The sequence below is a fragment of the Prenolepis imparis genome, unplaced genomic scaffold, assembly GCF_030444845.1.
Source record: "Prenolepis imparis isolate NDT839.2.m4 unplaced genomic scaffold, iyPreImpa1.0 SCAF_6, whole genome shotgun sequence".
In the NCBI taxonomy this organism is placed as follows: Eukaryota; Metazoa; Arthropoda; class Insecta; order Hymenoptera; family Formicidae; genus Prenolepis; species Prenolepis imparis.
In genome coordinates this window covers 12,555,952-12,571,431 of record NW_028141164.1, presented here as the reverse complement: position 1 = coordinate 12,571,431, position 15,480 = coordinate 12,555,952, and the positions used below count along the sequence as shown (strand labels likewise).

The 15,480-nt window shown below is 30.7% G+C and overlaps 1 protein-coding gene across 3 annotated transcripts; it reads left to right on the top strand.

The window, feature by feature from the left end:
• The first annotated feature begins 1 nt into the window (after nucleotide 1).
• Ago3 (Argonaute 3) lies at nucleotides 2-12,631 on the top strand. 3 transcript variants are annotated; one of them, XM_083040811.1, is made up of 12 exons: nucleotides 2-160; nucleotides 3,191-3,297; nucleotides 5,709-6,174; nucleotides 6,506-6,704; nucleotides 6,796-7,109; nucleotides 8,013-8,283; nucleotides 8,417-8,770; nucleotides 8,870-9,120; nucleotides 10,134-10,284; nucleotides 10,424-10,624; nucleotides 10,723-10,914; nucleotides 11,694-12,631. In XM_083040811.1, exons 3-12 carry the CDS (start codon nucleotides 5,744-5,746, stop codon nucleotides 12,027-12,029), a joined length of 2,700 nt encoding a protein of 899 aa, XP_082896937.1. In that variant the 5' UTR covers nucleotides 2-160; nucleotides 3,191-3,297; nucleotides 5,709-5,743; the 3' UTR covers nucleotides 12,030-12,631. The 3 variants fall into 3 exon arrangements, with proteins under 3 accessions (XP_082896937.1, XP_082896938.1, XP_082896939.1); XM_083040812.1 differs by lacking the exon at nucleotides 3,191-3,297; XM_083040813.1 differs by lacking the exons at nucleotides 2-160; nucleotides 3,191-3,297 and adding an exon at nucleotides 5,079-5,411.
• The last annotated feature ends 2,849 nt before the right edge of the window (nucleotides 12,632-15,480 follow it).

Here is a 15,480-nt window from a genome sequence, read left to right as displayed (position 1 = left end):
GAGTGCCGAAGGGGAGGAAAAAGAGGAAAGAATCAGAAGAGGATCCGAGTGCGGATCTCGTAGTATCTGCGTCTAACAGTGGATGGAAAATTCGATAAAAAGACGAGAAAGAGAACATTGGTTGTCGAACCTGAACATTGTTAAGTGAAGAGTCTCTCAAGTAAGTATCTTTTGCTTGACTCGCGCGCGCGCGTATTGTTTTTTTAGGGTTAATATTCCGGCTAGAATTCGCGAGAGAGGTTAACATCCGTGTTAACGATTCCGAGCCGCCATGTTCGAGATTTTTATCTTCGATCGGGTTTTTTTTTTTTTTTTTTTTTTCCTTAGAAATAAAATCTCTTCACGTGCGACTCCGTCTTGGAAAATTCTCGTTGCAATAAAGTGTACAAAGGTATTTTTTTTGTCGGCATTTTTCTTGGTTTCATAAATTTTCGCATCGCATCCTTGAAGCCGAATATCTTCACCATCTTTCCTAAGTTTGCCGTAAATTGTAAATAACAACGTATAGGCCGGTATTCATAGTCGGTTCTTATATTTAAGAATGTCTTAAGTACAATCTTAAGATGTGATTAACCAATCACAAAGCCGTATTTGCATCTTATGACATCACGATGTAACATAAGTGCAGTGAACCACTTGAAAGAACACTGCATGCTGACAAGGAAAAAAAATGTGGAACCGATCATTTTCTTTTGGTTTTAACTGATTGTGAGTCATACAGCTTCAGCGATCCAATTACATAAAAAGAGTCCGACAAATTCGTCGACAAATGTAATATTATTCTTTTGTTCTTTCTGAATTGCTAAGCAAGTCAGAAGATATGTGCTAAACAAAAATATTAAATTACATCTCTTTCTCGATGTGTAGAAATTTTTACATTCGAGATTTTCATATTGAAGTTGAACGTTATTCGATTTATTTTACTGATTGGCTGAGATTCCTTTTGGTAAAAGCGGAATCAATCAGAAATATTGAAAATTTTTGCATAATAATTAGTCTATATATATATCCGTCTGTTTTTATATTCAAGATTATCTTAAATATGATCTTAAAATCCAATCAGTGAAATATATGAGTCATAAAATGCATTTTTTATTATTTGGCTGCTATTTTCGGTCAAAATCGCAGCAGTATTTAGACTTGAGAGTCTTTAATAAATAATGGGGGGTTCAATCAATAGTAATTACTTTTAATGATTCAATCATTACTGATTATTTTTAATGGTTCAATCAATGCTGATTACTCTTAAATTGACAATTGCTGCCTTGGAAAAAGAGAGAATACTTATTCTATTTAACTATGACGTCATAACTGTTTGTGTATTGCACTCGCTTCACGCACTATTTTACACACACCATTAACATTCTTATATTCGTGAGATGGCATGAAATCCGCTATCACGAACAAAATATGATGAAGGGGTTCGTGTCGGGGTTTGCAAAATTATTTTATTTAATATTTTTGGTTTCATGATTAGCTTTTATTCCAGGATCAACGACATCGATAGCTCTTTAACGTTTGTTTTTCTTTACTTATATTTTTTAAACAAATTCAGCAAAACGTTCTTTTAATTTGCAAGGGGGGATTTTACCCCCCCCCCCTCCCCAAGGATCCGCTAGTGTGTTTTTAACGTAATATAATCGATCATCAAGTAACGAATTTTCATAAAATAATATGTAAAATTAAGAAATTTAAATTGCAATAACTTTAAAATGAGTTAGTAAATTAAAGCCAAATTTTAACAGTAGCTTTAGTATCAAAGTGGAAACGATCTATATAATTTTTATGAATTTTGTACCATTTTTAGATTTTATTTCCTAGAATTTTTCGTACTTATTTAGAAACACCCTGTATATATTTTGAGACAAAATATATCTTATTGTTAGCAGTGTTTGCTGTTATCTAAATAAAATTATATAGATGATCATCTAGATGAAATTTTGGCGTCATCTTATCTTTATACAATAAAAATATATCTATTATCTATATTTGCATCTTAGATGAAAAAAAGTGTTATCTTTATTAAATTATCTAGAATAATACACTCACTCCAAAAAAATGTTTTTTTAATCATCTCGATACGATGATTTTTCGCAGAGTTATTCGCATTAAAGTAAAAAGTTGCCTTTTTATTCAAATGTGAATATTTCAGCGAAAAATCATCGTATCGAAATGATAAAAAAAGCATTTTAAAGAGGAGACTCTATACTATCATATGCATTTATTCCATTGAGTTACGACATTTGACTCACGCCATGTGCCGTGGCGAACTCGGACCATTATTTTCCAATTTTGCATGCTCTCGTTTTGTTATCCGCCATTTTCAATAAATTTATCTCGCATTAAAATGAATGGATTCTTAAAGTAGAGATTTCAAGCTTTATTTTCGTTTTTTATAAACCTTTCTATCTTTATTATTTACGAAGTTATTGTCATTTGAAATTTGATAATTTTTTCCCAAATTTTAAGTGTAACGCTTTTTTTGGAGTGAGTGTATTTAGATAATTTGATTTAGAGTTTTATAGCACATGGAAAATGAAAATATTTAAGTAGTAGAACTTGAGCAGTAAACAATAAAAATTTATAAATAAAAGTATGAATATATTTTTATATCTTTTATAATTTACATTTTTTAATTTTATATTACATTTTTATTTATTTATATTTTTTAACTGTGTTAACTTTATATTTCTTAACTTATATGTATAAGCGGTTTTAAAAATAATATTATCTGGAAGTTATCTAGATAAATCGCCATATAATTTTATCTCTTATCTAGATATATTTAAAACAAAATCATCTTCATCTTATCTAACAATAAGATGAATTTACATATTTTTATCTCATCTTTATCTGGCTAATTTTAAAATCATCTAAGCACAACACTGATTGTTAGATATATTTTATATAGGACGTCTGGTAATATAATCGCACGATCTCTCGTGTGCAAATAAACCGGATTAAATCGAGTAGGAAAGTGCTTTACCGTTTTGTGATTTTCCCAATAATTAATGAGAAATTAATTAAAAAGTAATTTTTAATTAAAATTAATTGACAAAAGATGGGCCAGATTTAACTCACTCTACCTCCACGTGAGAGGTCGTGAAATTATTATCGGACACTCTATATATCTGACGATTTTTTTAACCTATTAATTTAATTAATTTTGGTTAATTTTGCTCTTTTAAAGGTGTCGACTCGTAGCTTTATAACGTTCCAACGTCGCTTAACTTTTTTACTTCACCGCCAGCCGCCAGAGTGCAGAGCAGTTGCTTTACATAGCTTTTTCAAAGAATTGTAAGTTGTAAGAAATAGTATCACAAATGTAAAAAAAAGTTGGTATTTTAATGGAGTGACGCAAAGAACGACGACACAGCATTTTAATTTCAAGTCATCCAGTGCCATCTCAATTCAAAGAAGAAGAAACACAGCGTCTTTACTGTGTCGACTTGTAGTTTGAAAGCACTCAAACATTAACCTCACTTTTCTTTCCCCCCCCCTCTTTTTTTCATAGAACAAACTACCAAATCATCGTGCAGTCGTATTAAGCCTAATCTACAATGGCAGTAAGCAGTATAGAGTAAGCAGTAAGCAGTATGAAATGGGAATTGCCCATTTCGTTACTCCCGGTCTTTACATCCACTAAAAACAGTATACTCTCTATTCTGCAGCCTTGTTATTGCCATTGTATACTGTTTTTAGTGGATGTAAAGACCGGGAGTAACGAAATGGGCAATTCCCATTTCATACTGCTTACTGCTTACTGCTTACTCTATACTGCTTACTGCCATTGTAGACTAGGCTTAAGGCCGATATTACATTTGTCGTACGACAAACTTTTTAAGCTCATTGATTGGCTACAAAATAGAGACTTCAGAAATTTTCTATACTGCAGCCAATCAATGCGCTTAAAAAGTTTGTCGTACGACAAATGTAATATCGGCCTAAGTTTCGTGAAAGTAAAAACGTGTGAATATCAAAATTAACGAAATTAAATTTAAGAAGATTCTATACTTTACTGTCGACACTTGTAAATATTGCTATCTATAGAATGCATTTCTGAAATTAGGTTTGAAATCAGAGCAGTATCCAAAAAAACTAACCTGAACCTAATTTGAGGGTCTCTATTTTATTTAATATTGGACAGAGGATTATTAAAGATAATTATCTTCTTCTTCGAATTGAACGAGAGATTAGCTTCAATCTAAATTCTATAAAGCCATCAATTGTAAAGTAAATATATAAATAAATTATAAATAATTATGTCTTCTTGCTCCTCTTAAGAGAATATATATAAAAAGCACAAAATTGTCCGAACAAAGGAAACGACGCGTTTTAACGTGTCCGTTCCTGTCCAGGAACTCTGTTAAGCCTAGTCTACAATGGCAATAAGCAGTATAGAGTAAGCAGTAAGCAGTATGAAATGAGAATTGCCCATTTCGTTACTCCCGGTCTTTACATCCACTAAAAACAGTATACTCTCTATTCCTACAGCCTTGTTATTGCCATTGTATACTGTTTTGTATACGAAATGGGCAATTCCCATTTCATACTGCTTACTGCCATTGTAGACTAGGCTTTAAGGCTATTGCGTTCGAAAATATACTTGTCGAAAGTAATAAATAATATAGCGTTTGATTGGCCAATCAAAACAAGGAAATCCTTGTTACTTTTTTTACCCCATCTTAGGTGAATCTAAAGCCTAGTCTACAATGGCAGTAAGCAGTATAGAGTAAGCAGTAAGCAGTAAGCAGTATGAAATGGGAATTGCCCATTTCGTTACTCCCGGTCTTTACATCCACTAAAAACAGTATACAATGGCAATAACAAGGCTGTAGGAATAGAGAGTATACTGTTTTTAGTGGATGTAAAGACTGGGAGTAACAAAATGGGCAATTCCCATTTCATACTGCTTACTGCTTACTGCTTACTCTATACTGCTTACTGCCATTGTAGACTAGGCTTAAGAATACACCAATTAGATTCACGAATTTTACAACAGTTGCGAACTGCTTTTTCTGCTGAACGCGGCCATTAAGTGTTATCGACATTATTAGGCCGATATTACATTTGTCGTACGACAAACTTTTTAAGCTCATTGATTGGCTACAAAATAGAGACTTCAGAAATTTTCTATACTGCAGCCAATCAATGCACTTAAAAAGTTTGTCGTACGACAAATGTAATATCGGCCTTACGAGTAGATTTTCGAACATAACTAAAATTAGATTAGAGATTTCATCGTCGTAACGTTTTTATAGATTGTTTTATCATTTTGTCTGAATATTGGCTCAAAACTTTAGTGCAATTCTTCGAATATTTTAAAGTTAATTAATTAATTTGTACATTTATTATTAGGAAAAATCACATTCTCCAACATTTATTGACAGATATAACAAAGAAGAAACATTGTTAGTGACAATTTGAAATTTTTTACATATATTAATGAAACTCTTAACGATAATTTGTACAAAATTTCATTCCAGATTTCACTTGAAAAATTAATTTACTTACATAAATGCTTAGGCTAAAAAGAAATTTCATTGTTTATGTGGAAAAAATTTAAATTATATTTTTGTAAAAATGATATATGAAGGTTTTCTCTTAAAATAAATAGTATATTTAAATATTACAACATATAATTGAGTATATATGATAGTAATACTTCAATATGTCTTAATAAACATTATTGTATATTTATTCTACAGATTGAAGAAGATATACATACACATTCCAAGCAAAAATGGACAATAGTAAGAAACCCCCTTCCAAAGGACGTGGCAGTCTATTATTGCAAATGATGAAGGACTCTAAGTCACTTCACCACTCCTTAGAAACACCTAGTTGTTCGTCTACTGAACAGACCAGATCATTTGAGACACCTTCGAGCTCATTCACCTCAAGTGCTAGTGCAGGTCGTGGACGTGGTCAATTAACTAATTTGTTGAAAGCAATGAATGTAAGCAGAGAATCAGAATCCAGAGGCCTCAGAGAATCAGTAGGTGTAGTTGCTCGTGCAGAATCTTGCCATAAAGTATTAAGGGAAGAGTCTGCAGGAGTTCTAGGAAAGTTGTCCGATCTTTCGGTATATGACAATCCACCCACAGCAGACGTACTTTCCGTTCCTTCTGAAGATATTACACCAATATGTCGGCAAGGAAAAAGTGGGACAAAGTAATTTGTGATTTTTAATTTTAAAAGAATACGCATATATACACATACTCGTAACACCTATCTTTGACTTACATAAAAAACTTTTGAAACAAATTTGAATCACTTGTACGAGTTACATTAAATAGTCAAATTTCAAGAATGGATATAACATGATTCTTATTTGGAATATTAATTTAATTTTTAATCATAAAAAATAAAATTATGTAAAAGCTGTTACGTACATCGATGAATAAATATGTTATAATTTAATATTTTTAATATATATTTAATATTATTTTTAATAATTATTTAATATTATTTGTAATATATTTAAAATTATCTGTTCTTCTAGGATAGAAGTACTTTCCAATTATATAGACCTGAAATTAGATCCCGGAAGAGGTATGTTCAACTATGAAGTTAAATATAGTCCAGATATAGATTCGGTAGGATTACGCCGTAAATTGCTTAATCAACATTCCGCAACAATTGGACGAGCAAGAACATTTGACGGGATGACACTCTGTTTACCAAGACAACTGCCACAAGCTGTGAGTTTAAAAATTTTATAATAAAAGATAATACATATATAATGTATATGTGTTATATGTATTATATAATGCATAATTGTCAAACTTTTAGGTCACGAACTTTTATTCGGAACATCCAATGGATGGGTCGCGAATAACTCTCACAATCATTTTTAAAAAGAAGCAATTAATGAGTGAAAATATACAGTTTTTCAACGTTTTGTTCAATCGCATCATGCGTTCGCTTAGTTTAGTTCGCATTGGACGGCAAAATTTTAATCCGGTGGGCGCACAAAAACTGAATCAACATCGATTAGAAGTGTGGCCTGGTTATGTTACCGCCATAAACGAATACGAGGGTGGCTTAAAACTGTGTTTGGATTCGAAGCATCGAGTAATGCGTACGGAAACGATGAGGGATATAATGTGAGTCTTATTTAATTATTTTTCTTGTTTAATAGTCAAGTGTGTATATATGTATGTATATATGTATGTATATACGCAGGGTGTCCCAAAAGTCCTGCAAAAGTTAAATATCTCGAAAACAAAGGCTCTTTTTGAGAAAGAATGTTTCAAATAAAAGTTGTAGGGCTTTAAATGGCGCATTAAGTAATAATATTATATATAGCATTGTTAAGGCCACCTAAAATTTATTTAAACATTTTTTAAATAGAAACCCCTATTTTTTATTACATATTTATGTAGCTTATCTTAAGGGCTTTACAGTACTTTTTTATATAAAATACAAAATATCTTGTAAAACATTCAGTTTTTGATAATCTTAATTTTATGCACAGAATAACGAGACCAATCAATTGGTGTAAAGAAAGCGCATAATTGTTTTTAAGAAAAAATATTGTATACATTTTTTAAGAAAAAATGGTATACATTTTCTTAAAAATAATTGTAATTTCTTTACACCACTTGATTTGTCCAATTATTTTATGCATGAAAGTATTAAGGTAAGATTATTGAAAACTAAATATTTTGTATTTTATGTCAAAATACTGTAAACTTCAAGCATTATAATTCGAAAAGGACTGAATGAGAAATACTTTATTATAGTGTTTTGAAAAGCTCTCGAGATAAGCTACAAGAATATGTAAAATTAAAAATAGGAGTTTCCATTTAAAAATTTCAAAGTTTAAAGCCCTACAACTTTTATTTGAAACATTTTATTCAAAAAGCCTTTGTTTTCGAGATATTTGACTGTTGCAGGACTTTTGGGACACTCTGTGTATATAATACATATATATATATTTATAAAGTCATAATTTATAATAAAAGAAATTTAATAATCGACTAAACTTTTCTGCAATTTTTTTTCAGAACTGCGATTTTTAGTAAAAATCAGCGCAACGCCAGAGATATGGTAATAAACGAGGTTGTTGGTACAAGCGTATTAACGCGATACAATAATAAGACGTATCGTATAGATGATATTGATTGGGATAAAAATCCAGAATACGTATTCTCCAGAAGTAACGAGGAGACGATATCTTTGATCGATTACTATAAAAAACATTGGAACATCGAAATTAAGGACTATAAACAACCGCTCTTGGTGCATCGTGGTACCATTAGAACACAGACTGGCGAGGTTCGTCACTTTATGCATTTTCTGCTCTGCATGTTTCTCTACTGTCGATATATATATAACATTGTTAATATGTGTATCACTTGAAATTTGCCATTGCCAATAAAAAAAAAAAAAAATCGTTTGAACACGATAGAAGCAGGAAAAAACAATTCTCCTGGTGCCGGAATTGAGCTATGCCGCGGGTCTCACAGATAGTATTCGCTCCAACCACTATATAATGAAAGATTTGAGCATCGTCACGAAATCGTCGCCTAATCAACGTAGGGATGTGATTAAACGGTTTATAAAGGAGATAGAGCAAAATGAAGTTACCCGGGAATTATTAGCGGAATGGGGATTGCGTTTAAGCGATGACATTAATCAATTCACCGCGAGACGTCTCGATCCTGAAGTAATACGTTTCGGGCATAACAATACGTGCCAACTGACACTCGAGAAGCCCGCAGATTGGAGCGGTGCTGCAGTGAGAAATCCCGTATTACGTACCGTAAGTATATACTTACATATTGAAGAGAAACAATTGAAAAATTGCGAGTATCTAGAGTGAACAATTTTATAAGATCAACACAAACATATTGTGTTTCAGCCCAACTTGACCAAGTGGGATATTATATATGTCTCGAGGGACGAGACTTGTGTCAAAGATTTCGTAGAGATGCTGGGCAAGATTTCAGGAGCGATTGGAATGCGAATCGACTCTCCAAAAAAGACTAAGCTTAGTGATGATAGAACCGAGAGTTATTTGCGAGAAATTAACAAAAGCCTCAACAATTCTATCGAATTAGTAGTCATCGTTTTTCCAACCAATCGCACTGATCGATACTCTGCTGTCAAAAAGTAATTTTTTTTTTTTTTACTTTTAATGATTTTATTGTATTTTTATGTTAAAACATACAATATTATACAGAGTGTCCCAAAAGTCCTGCAACAGTCAAATATTTCGATAACAAAGGCTTTTAAAAAAAAATGTTAAATAAAAGTTAGGACTTTAAGTGGCGCATTAAATATTGTGACTATAAATAGCATTGTTAAGGCCATGTAAAATTTACTTTGAAATTTTTTAATGGAAACCTTTATTTTTGATTGCACATTCTTGTAATTTATCTCGAAAGCTTTTCAAAATACTTTTTCATTCAGTGCTTTTCGAATTATACATAGTATTTTGACATAAAGTATAAAATATCTTGTAAAATATTTAGTTTTTGATAATCTTATCTTAATACTTTTATGTATAAAATAATTAGATAAATTAATTGGTGTAAAGAAAACAGTTATTTTTAAGAAAATGTATACAATTTGCAACATATTTTTTCTTAAAAACAATTATGCGTTTTCTTTAAACCAATTGATTGGTCTTGTTATTTTGTGCGTAAAGGTATTAAGATAAGATTACCGAAAACTGAATGTTTTACAAGTTATTTTGTATTTTATGTCAAAAAATATTGTATCTTTTAAGCCTCATAACTCGAAAAATACTTAAAGGAAAAAAACTTTATTATAGCGTTTTAAAAAGCTCTTAATAAGCTACATGAATATGTAATAAAAAATAGGGGATTTCATTAAAAAATTTCAAAGTGAATTTTACGTGGCCTTAACAATGCTATTTACAGTCACACTAATGTTACTCTTTAACACGCCACTTAAAATTCTATAACTTTTATTTGAAACATTTTTCTTAAAAAGCCTTTGTTATATAAGAGTTTGATATTATTGCGCAAGAATTGATTGTGTCTCTAGTGTAGAGAAATCATCAAATATGCTAAAAATTTCAATTTTTTGTGCAACGATGACTGAAAATAGTAAAGTCTAAAGTGAAAAGGTCTGTTTTATCTCGTCTGTTATGTTTACAGACTATGTTGCGTGCAACAAGCCATACCATCTCAAGTTATCATATCGAAAACAATTGCCAAAGCTCCAAAATTGAAAAGTGTCACAGAAAAGATTGCGCTTCAATTAAATTGCAAGTTGGGAGGTGCGCTTTGGACTGTAAATCTGCCACTGGTACGTAGAACAAAAAAACTTGTTCTTTATCATATTTTTATTTATATATTTTTATTTATTTATATTTATTATATATTTTTATTTATATATTGTTTTTTTTTTTGTTTGATAAAAATCTTAATATTATTGTGGTTTACAGAAAAATTGTATGGTATGTGGTATAGACGTCTACCACGCTGGTGTAGGAGGAGGTGCAAAGAAGAGTGTCGCAGGTTTTGTCGCAAGTTTAGATAATCAGTTAACCAAATGGCACAGTAGAGTCTGTATGCAGGCTTCCAAGCAAGAGTTGGTGGATATGCTACAAGTGTGCCTTACCTCGGCTATCACTGCCTTTCAGAAGGTAATCAGTGTTAATTATGTATCTCCCAAATGTACTCGAATCCTACTATTACTATCAATGATTTGTTAAAATAATGAACGTTATGTCACGCTTTTTAGCACAATGGTTGTAGTCCAGAGCGTATAATTATATATCGCGACGGAGTCGGCGATGGTGATCTAGATTATGTCCAAAAATATGAAGTAAAGCAACTAATGATGACGTTCAACCGCATCGCACCGAATTACCAACCGCAACTCAGTGTAATAATTGTTCAGAAACGTATCAATACGCGATTGTTCATCAGAGACGTGAGTATTATGTTGATAAGTTACTCATTATATGCAGTGTTTGCTGTTATCTAAATAAAATTATATAGATGATCATCTAGATGAAATTATCGGCGTTATCTTATCTTTATATAGATAATAAAAATATGTATTATTTTTATCTGCATCTTAGATGAAAAAAAGTGTTATCTTTACTAAATTATCTAGAATAATGTTCAGATAATTTGGTTTTTATAGCACATAAAAACACTTAAGTAATAAAACTTGAGCAGTAAGTGATAAAAACTTATAAATAAAAGTATGAATATATTTTTATATCCCTTTTATAATTTACAGTTTTTTATATAATTATGTTTATATAAGCGGTCTTAAAAATAATATTATCTGGATGAATCGCCATATAATTTTATCTTTTATCTAGATACGTTTAAAACAAAATCATCTTCATCTTATCTAAGATGAATTTATATATTTTCATCTCATCTTTATCTAGCTAATTTTAAAATCATCTAAAGCACAACATTGTGTATGACTTTGTTTACATAAGCGGTCTTAAAAATAATATTGTCTGAAAGTTATCTAGATAAATCGCCATATAAGTTTATCTTATATCTAGATATATTTGAAACAAAATCATCTTCATCTTATCTAAGATAAATTTACATATTTTCATCTTTATCTAGCTAAAATCTAAGCCTAAGCACAACACTGGTTATACATCATGAAACACAGTATTGTGTATTAATGATAAATTGAACAATTAACATTTTGACAAGTTGACGATCTTAATTTTTTTTTAGAGAGGCAATCGGGGCTTGGAGAATCCCGCAGCGGGCACCGTTGTTGACTCCTGCATAACGAGACGAAATTATTACGATTTCTTCCTTGTACCGCAGAGCGTGCGACAGGGTACGGTGACACCAACTCACTACGTCGTCATACACGATACGACCACCATGGAGACTGACCACGTGCAAAGACTCACGTATAAACTCTGCCATCTATACTACAACTGGCCCGGTACGATTCGCGTACCGGCTCCCTGTCAATACGCTCACAAGCTCGTGTACCTGGTCGGCCAGAATATTCAGGCCGAACCGCACCGTTCCCTCTCGGACATCTTGTTCTATCTGTAACTTTTTCTCTTGTTTTTTTATTTCTTCATCCATTCACACACGCTTCTCCTCTTTTATGTTCCTTAAAATCTCTAAAAGTACAAATATATCTATAGGAGAATATTTATAGGAGGGTGATAGAATGTTATATATGAATTATTTGATTATGTTCCTCTATACCAAAGTCTATCACTGATCATCGTGATCGTGAATGACAATTTTGCCGAATATCACAATCGTACAAAGAAAAGTAGTTACGACAAATTATGTAGCAACGAGACAATAATGTAGGAGACTATTACCAAGTATATTATAAACATGCACTTGGTACATATGTCTCTGCGTAGTTATTTTATTTTATTTTACTTTTTTTTTAATGCATAGTCAATTAGAGTAGACTAGTACTAGTGCAACACGGTAACACTTGCATTTGCATTAACCCGGAAAGTAACTTTTACATTTAGCACTCGGGTTGAATACAATGCAAATTTTGCTCAAGCCCTCGAGCAACATATTGTGCCTTTTAGCTATATCACATACATATATAGCTGTACATTCCAAATTTGTAACTTTTGTTTTTTATTTTTTATACACAAAGGGACTAAAATACAATTAAAAAAGTATTTTTTGGACTAAAATATTTTATACTTGTTTTTGTTGCTTCATACTTATTATATACATGTCCCAACGTTGATGATTGCAATGCTTGTGGAAACATTTTATCTTTGTTCAAAAGGCTCCTGCATACTTGATTACCAAGTCTGTAAAATTTGTACGATAGCGCCACATTTGACAAAACTATAAACTATAAAGCTTGAAAATGACATAAATTATTCTTGCGACTTACAGCGTCATTTATCATTTTAGTGCAATGTTTTTATTTTTTAAATAATTGTTATAGTGTTAAAATATACCGAAGACTCTCATTTTGTTATCAATTTAATATGTAAAAGCAAATATTTATTTCATTTCGATACCTGTCAAACAGTGGGTTTTCGTCCTTGATTAGGCTCAATTCAATTTGACGTATACAATGTTATTTATTGCTTACCCAAAGAAAAGAAGAGTTTTCGGTATATTTTACAAGTCGGTTCTATCGATTATAAACCCTATTTTATTGAAAAACATTTTTATTTTAGCGTAAGTCGCAAGAATTTTCATGGTATATTTTCTCGCTTCTGACGTCATCAATTTTTAAGATGGCTGCAGTGAGTATGCAGAAACCTTAAAGACAGATAAATTAATCTCACCAGTATTGAGATTATCAAGATGGAACGTATATGATACTCGGATAATCTTTTTTTCTTTTTTTTTTAAATTTTCTACTTATTTTCATACACTCTTGTTAACTTTATAATTTTGCAAAAATTATTTTTAAAAAATTATCAGTATTAAAATAAAGACTGTAATAAATAAGCCTATATATGTAAAAACTTGATTTAATTTTTTTCTTTTTTAATTCTTAGATTAGAGATTTTTTAAAAATATGTTATGATCACATAAATTAACAATATTGTTAATATTGCAGCTATTATTGTTTTATAATCTAAGTAAATGTTATACGTTTAATGTAATTTCCAAAGTTATTTTTAGAGCTAAATACACATTTTTAAGCATGCAAAAAGTTAGAGAATCCATAATATATTTTTATATATAAGTATGAAGAACTTTTTGCATATTTATATTAAATGGGTGCCAAAAATAATTTTCTAAATGAGATTGATACACAATAATAACAAAATTTATTTTGTTGAAAATAATCTCGTATGAAGTATTAGATTTTTTTATTGGACTAGGAATAATTTGATATTTAGAATATATTTTATGTACACCAATTTAAAAAAAAAAAAAAACAATGTAACACTTTCTAATGATATTTCTATAGAATATACTGTCATAATATTAACACGACAGTTTTATACGTTTAAAAAAGAGAATCTTACTTTATTTTCATATTTTCTATGTAACTAATCCTTTCATTATTATTCCTATGTTAGCTCTATTTACTAGCTTGCTTGACAAGAAAATTATATCTGCGTAAACAGCATTTTTTAGTTTTAGCATTTGCTTTTAAAATTATTTATTTTCAAGCGTAACATGTATTTTTTGCATGTAGATTAGATTACATATTGTTGAAAGAATGAATGGAATAGAATTTTTCATAGTTTGAAATATACGATTGTTACAATATATCGTAAAAAAAAAGTTAATATTATTAACATTCAGGAGAGATTTATTGAAGAAAAAAGACAGGCATATTCACATAATTCATATTGTCATATTTTTCTATATAAGATAAATTTCAATATTTTAATTTTTTTACATCCAGAGAGTGTTTGTACATAAAAACTTATAATCATATCTATTCTCTAATGAAGTTTTTAAAAAGCTTTATTAGAACTGGAATATATTTTAGTAAGATGTTACATAACAAAAAAATGCATCAAATATATAAATTTTATTTTATTGAGGGAAAGAAGTTTGAAGTTTCAAGCATTTTTTTTTTCAAATTGTGGAATTTGCCACATATTTATTAATTCAAGAGTTTATTTATAACAGTAAATATTGCAAGATTGGCTATTATACATTATTCATCAATCGGGCACTCAATTAAGCGTCAGTCCAAGTCGATCAAAGTTTGATACAATTTTTTTTTTAAACAATAGAAGTAGAAGACAAGGAATCTCGCCAAACTTTAATATTTAACAGTGTCTTTTTTAGATTAGTTTATTATAGTTATTTAATTAATTTATAAGTAAAATTTTTATGGAATTTTCATACATCAATAAGCATTAAAAAAATTATATATATATATATATATATATATATATATACATATTTTTTTTAAGAAAAACATTTTATAAATAATAAGATGAAAATATTCTCCTTGTAAAAATCCCATAATCGACCTATACAATTGAATCATTCGATCTTTTCATGAGCAAGTAGAACCCTGTAAGTAAAATCCTATACACGGAAATCGGATTACGCTTCGTTATTAGCATCTCGCGTGTACTTTGCCCGCGTCTTGAGTAAACATTCCGCGCTCTCGGAACTCGGAGACGCCTTATTTCGGTACGATTGCGACCTGTATAGGGTATCGTCGACAGACAGACAAATGGAAAGAAAGAAACGTCACGTGGAACATTATTCAGATTTTTCGTCTCTCTCTTTCTCTGCCGACGACCTTATCTGAGAAACGCGCGCGAACGAGACATATGTCATAATCTCCTCTCCGCGCGAATTACGTAAAGACGATAATAAACACCGAATAGCGTGTCGAGGGGGGGGGGGGGGGAAAGGTTTACGTATCCCGTAGATCCTTCCGCATTGCGGCGTCCGTTGACACGAAATGCATTACGCCATTGGCCAGTGTTTATCTAGATGAAATTTTGGCGTCATCTTATTTTTATATAGATAATAAAAATATCTATATTATCTATATCTGTGCATCTTAGATGAAAAAAAGTGT

What these genes read in the sequence shown, in the direction of transcription:
- Ago3 (XM_083040812.1), top strand. Translation starts at nt 5,744, where the DNA reads ATGGACAATAGTAAGAAACCCCCTTCCAAAGGACGTGGCAGTCTATTA. An exon ending in CGATACTCTGCTGTCAAAAA is followed by an intron (nt 9,121 to 10,133) that starts GTAATTTTTTTT and finishes TTATGTTTACAG; the next exon opens with ACTATGTTGCGTGCAACAAG. An exon ending in GGACTGTAAATCTGCCACTG is followed by an intron (nt 10,285 to 10,423) that starts GTACGTAGAACA and finishes TGTGGTTTACAG; the next exon opens with AAAAATTGTATGGTATGTGG.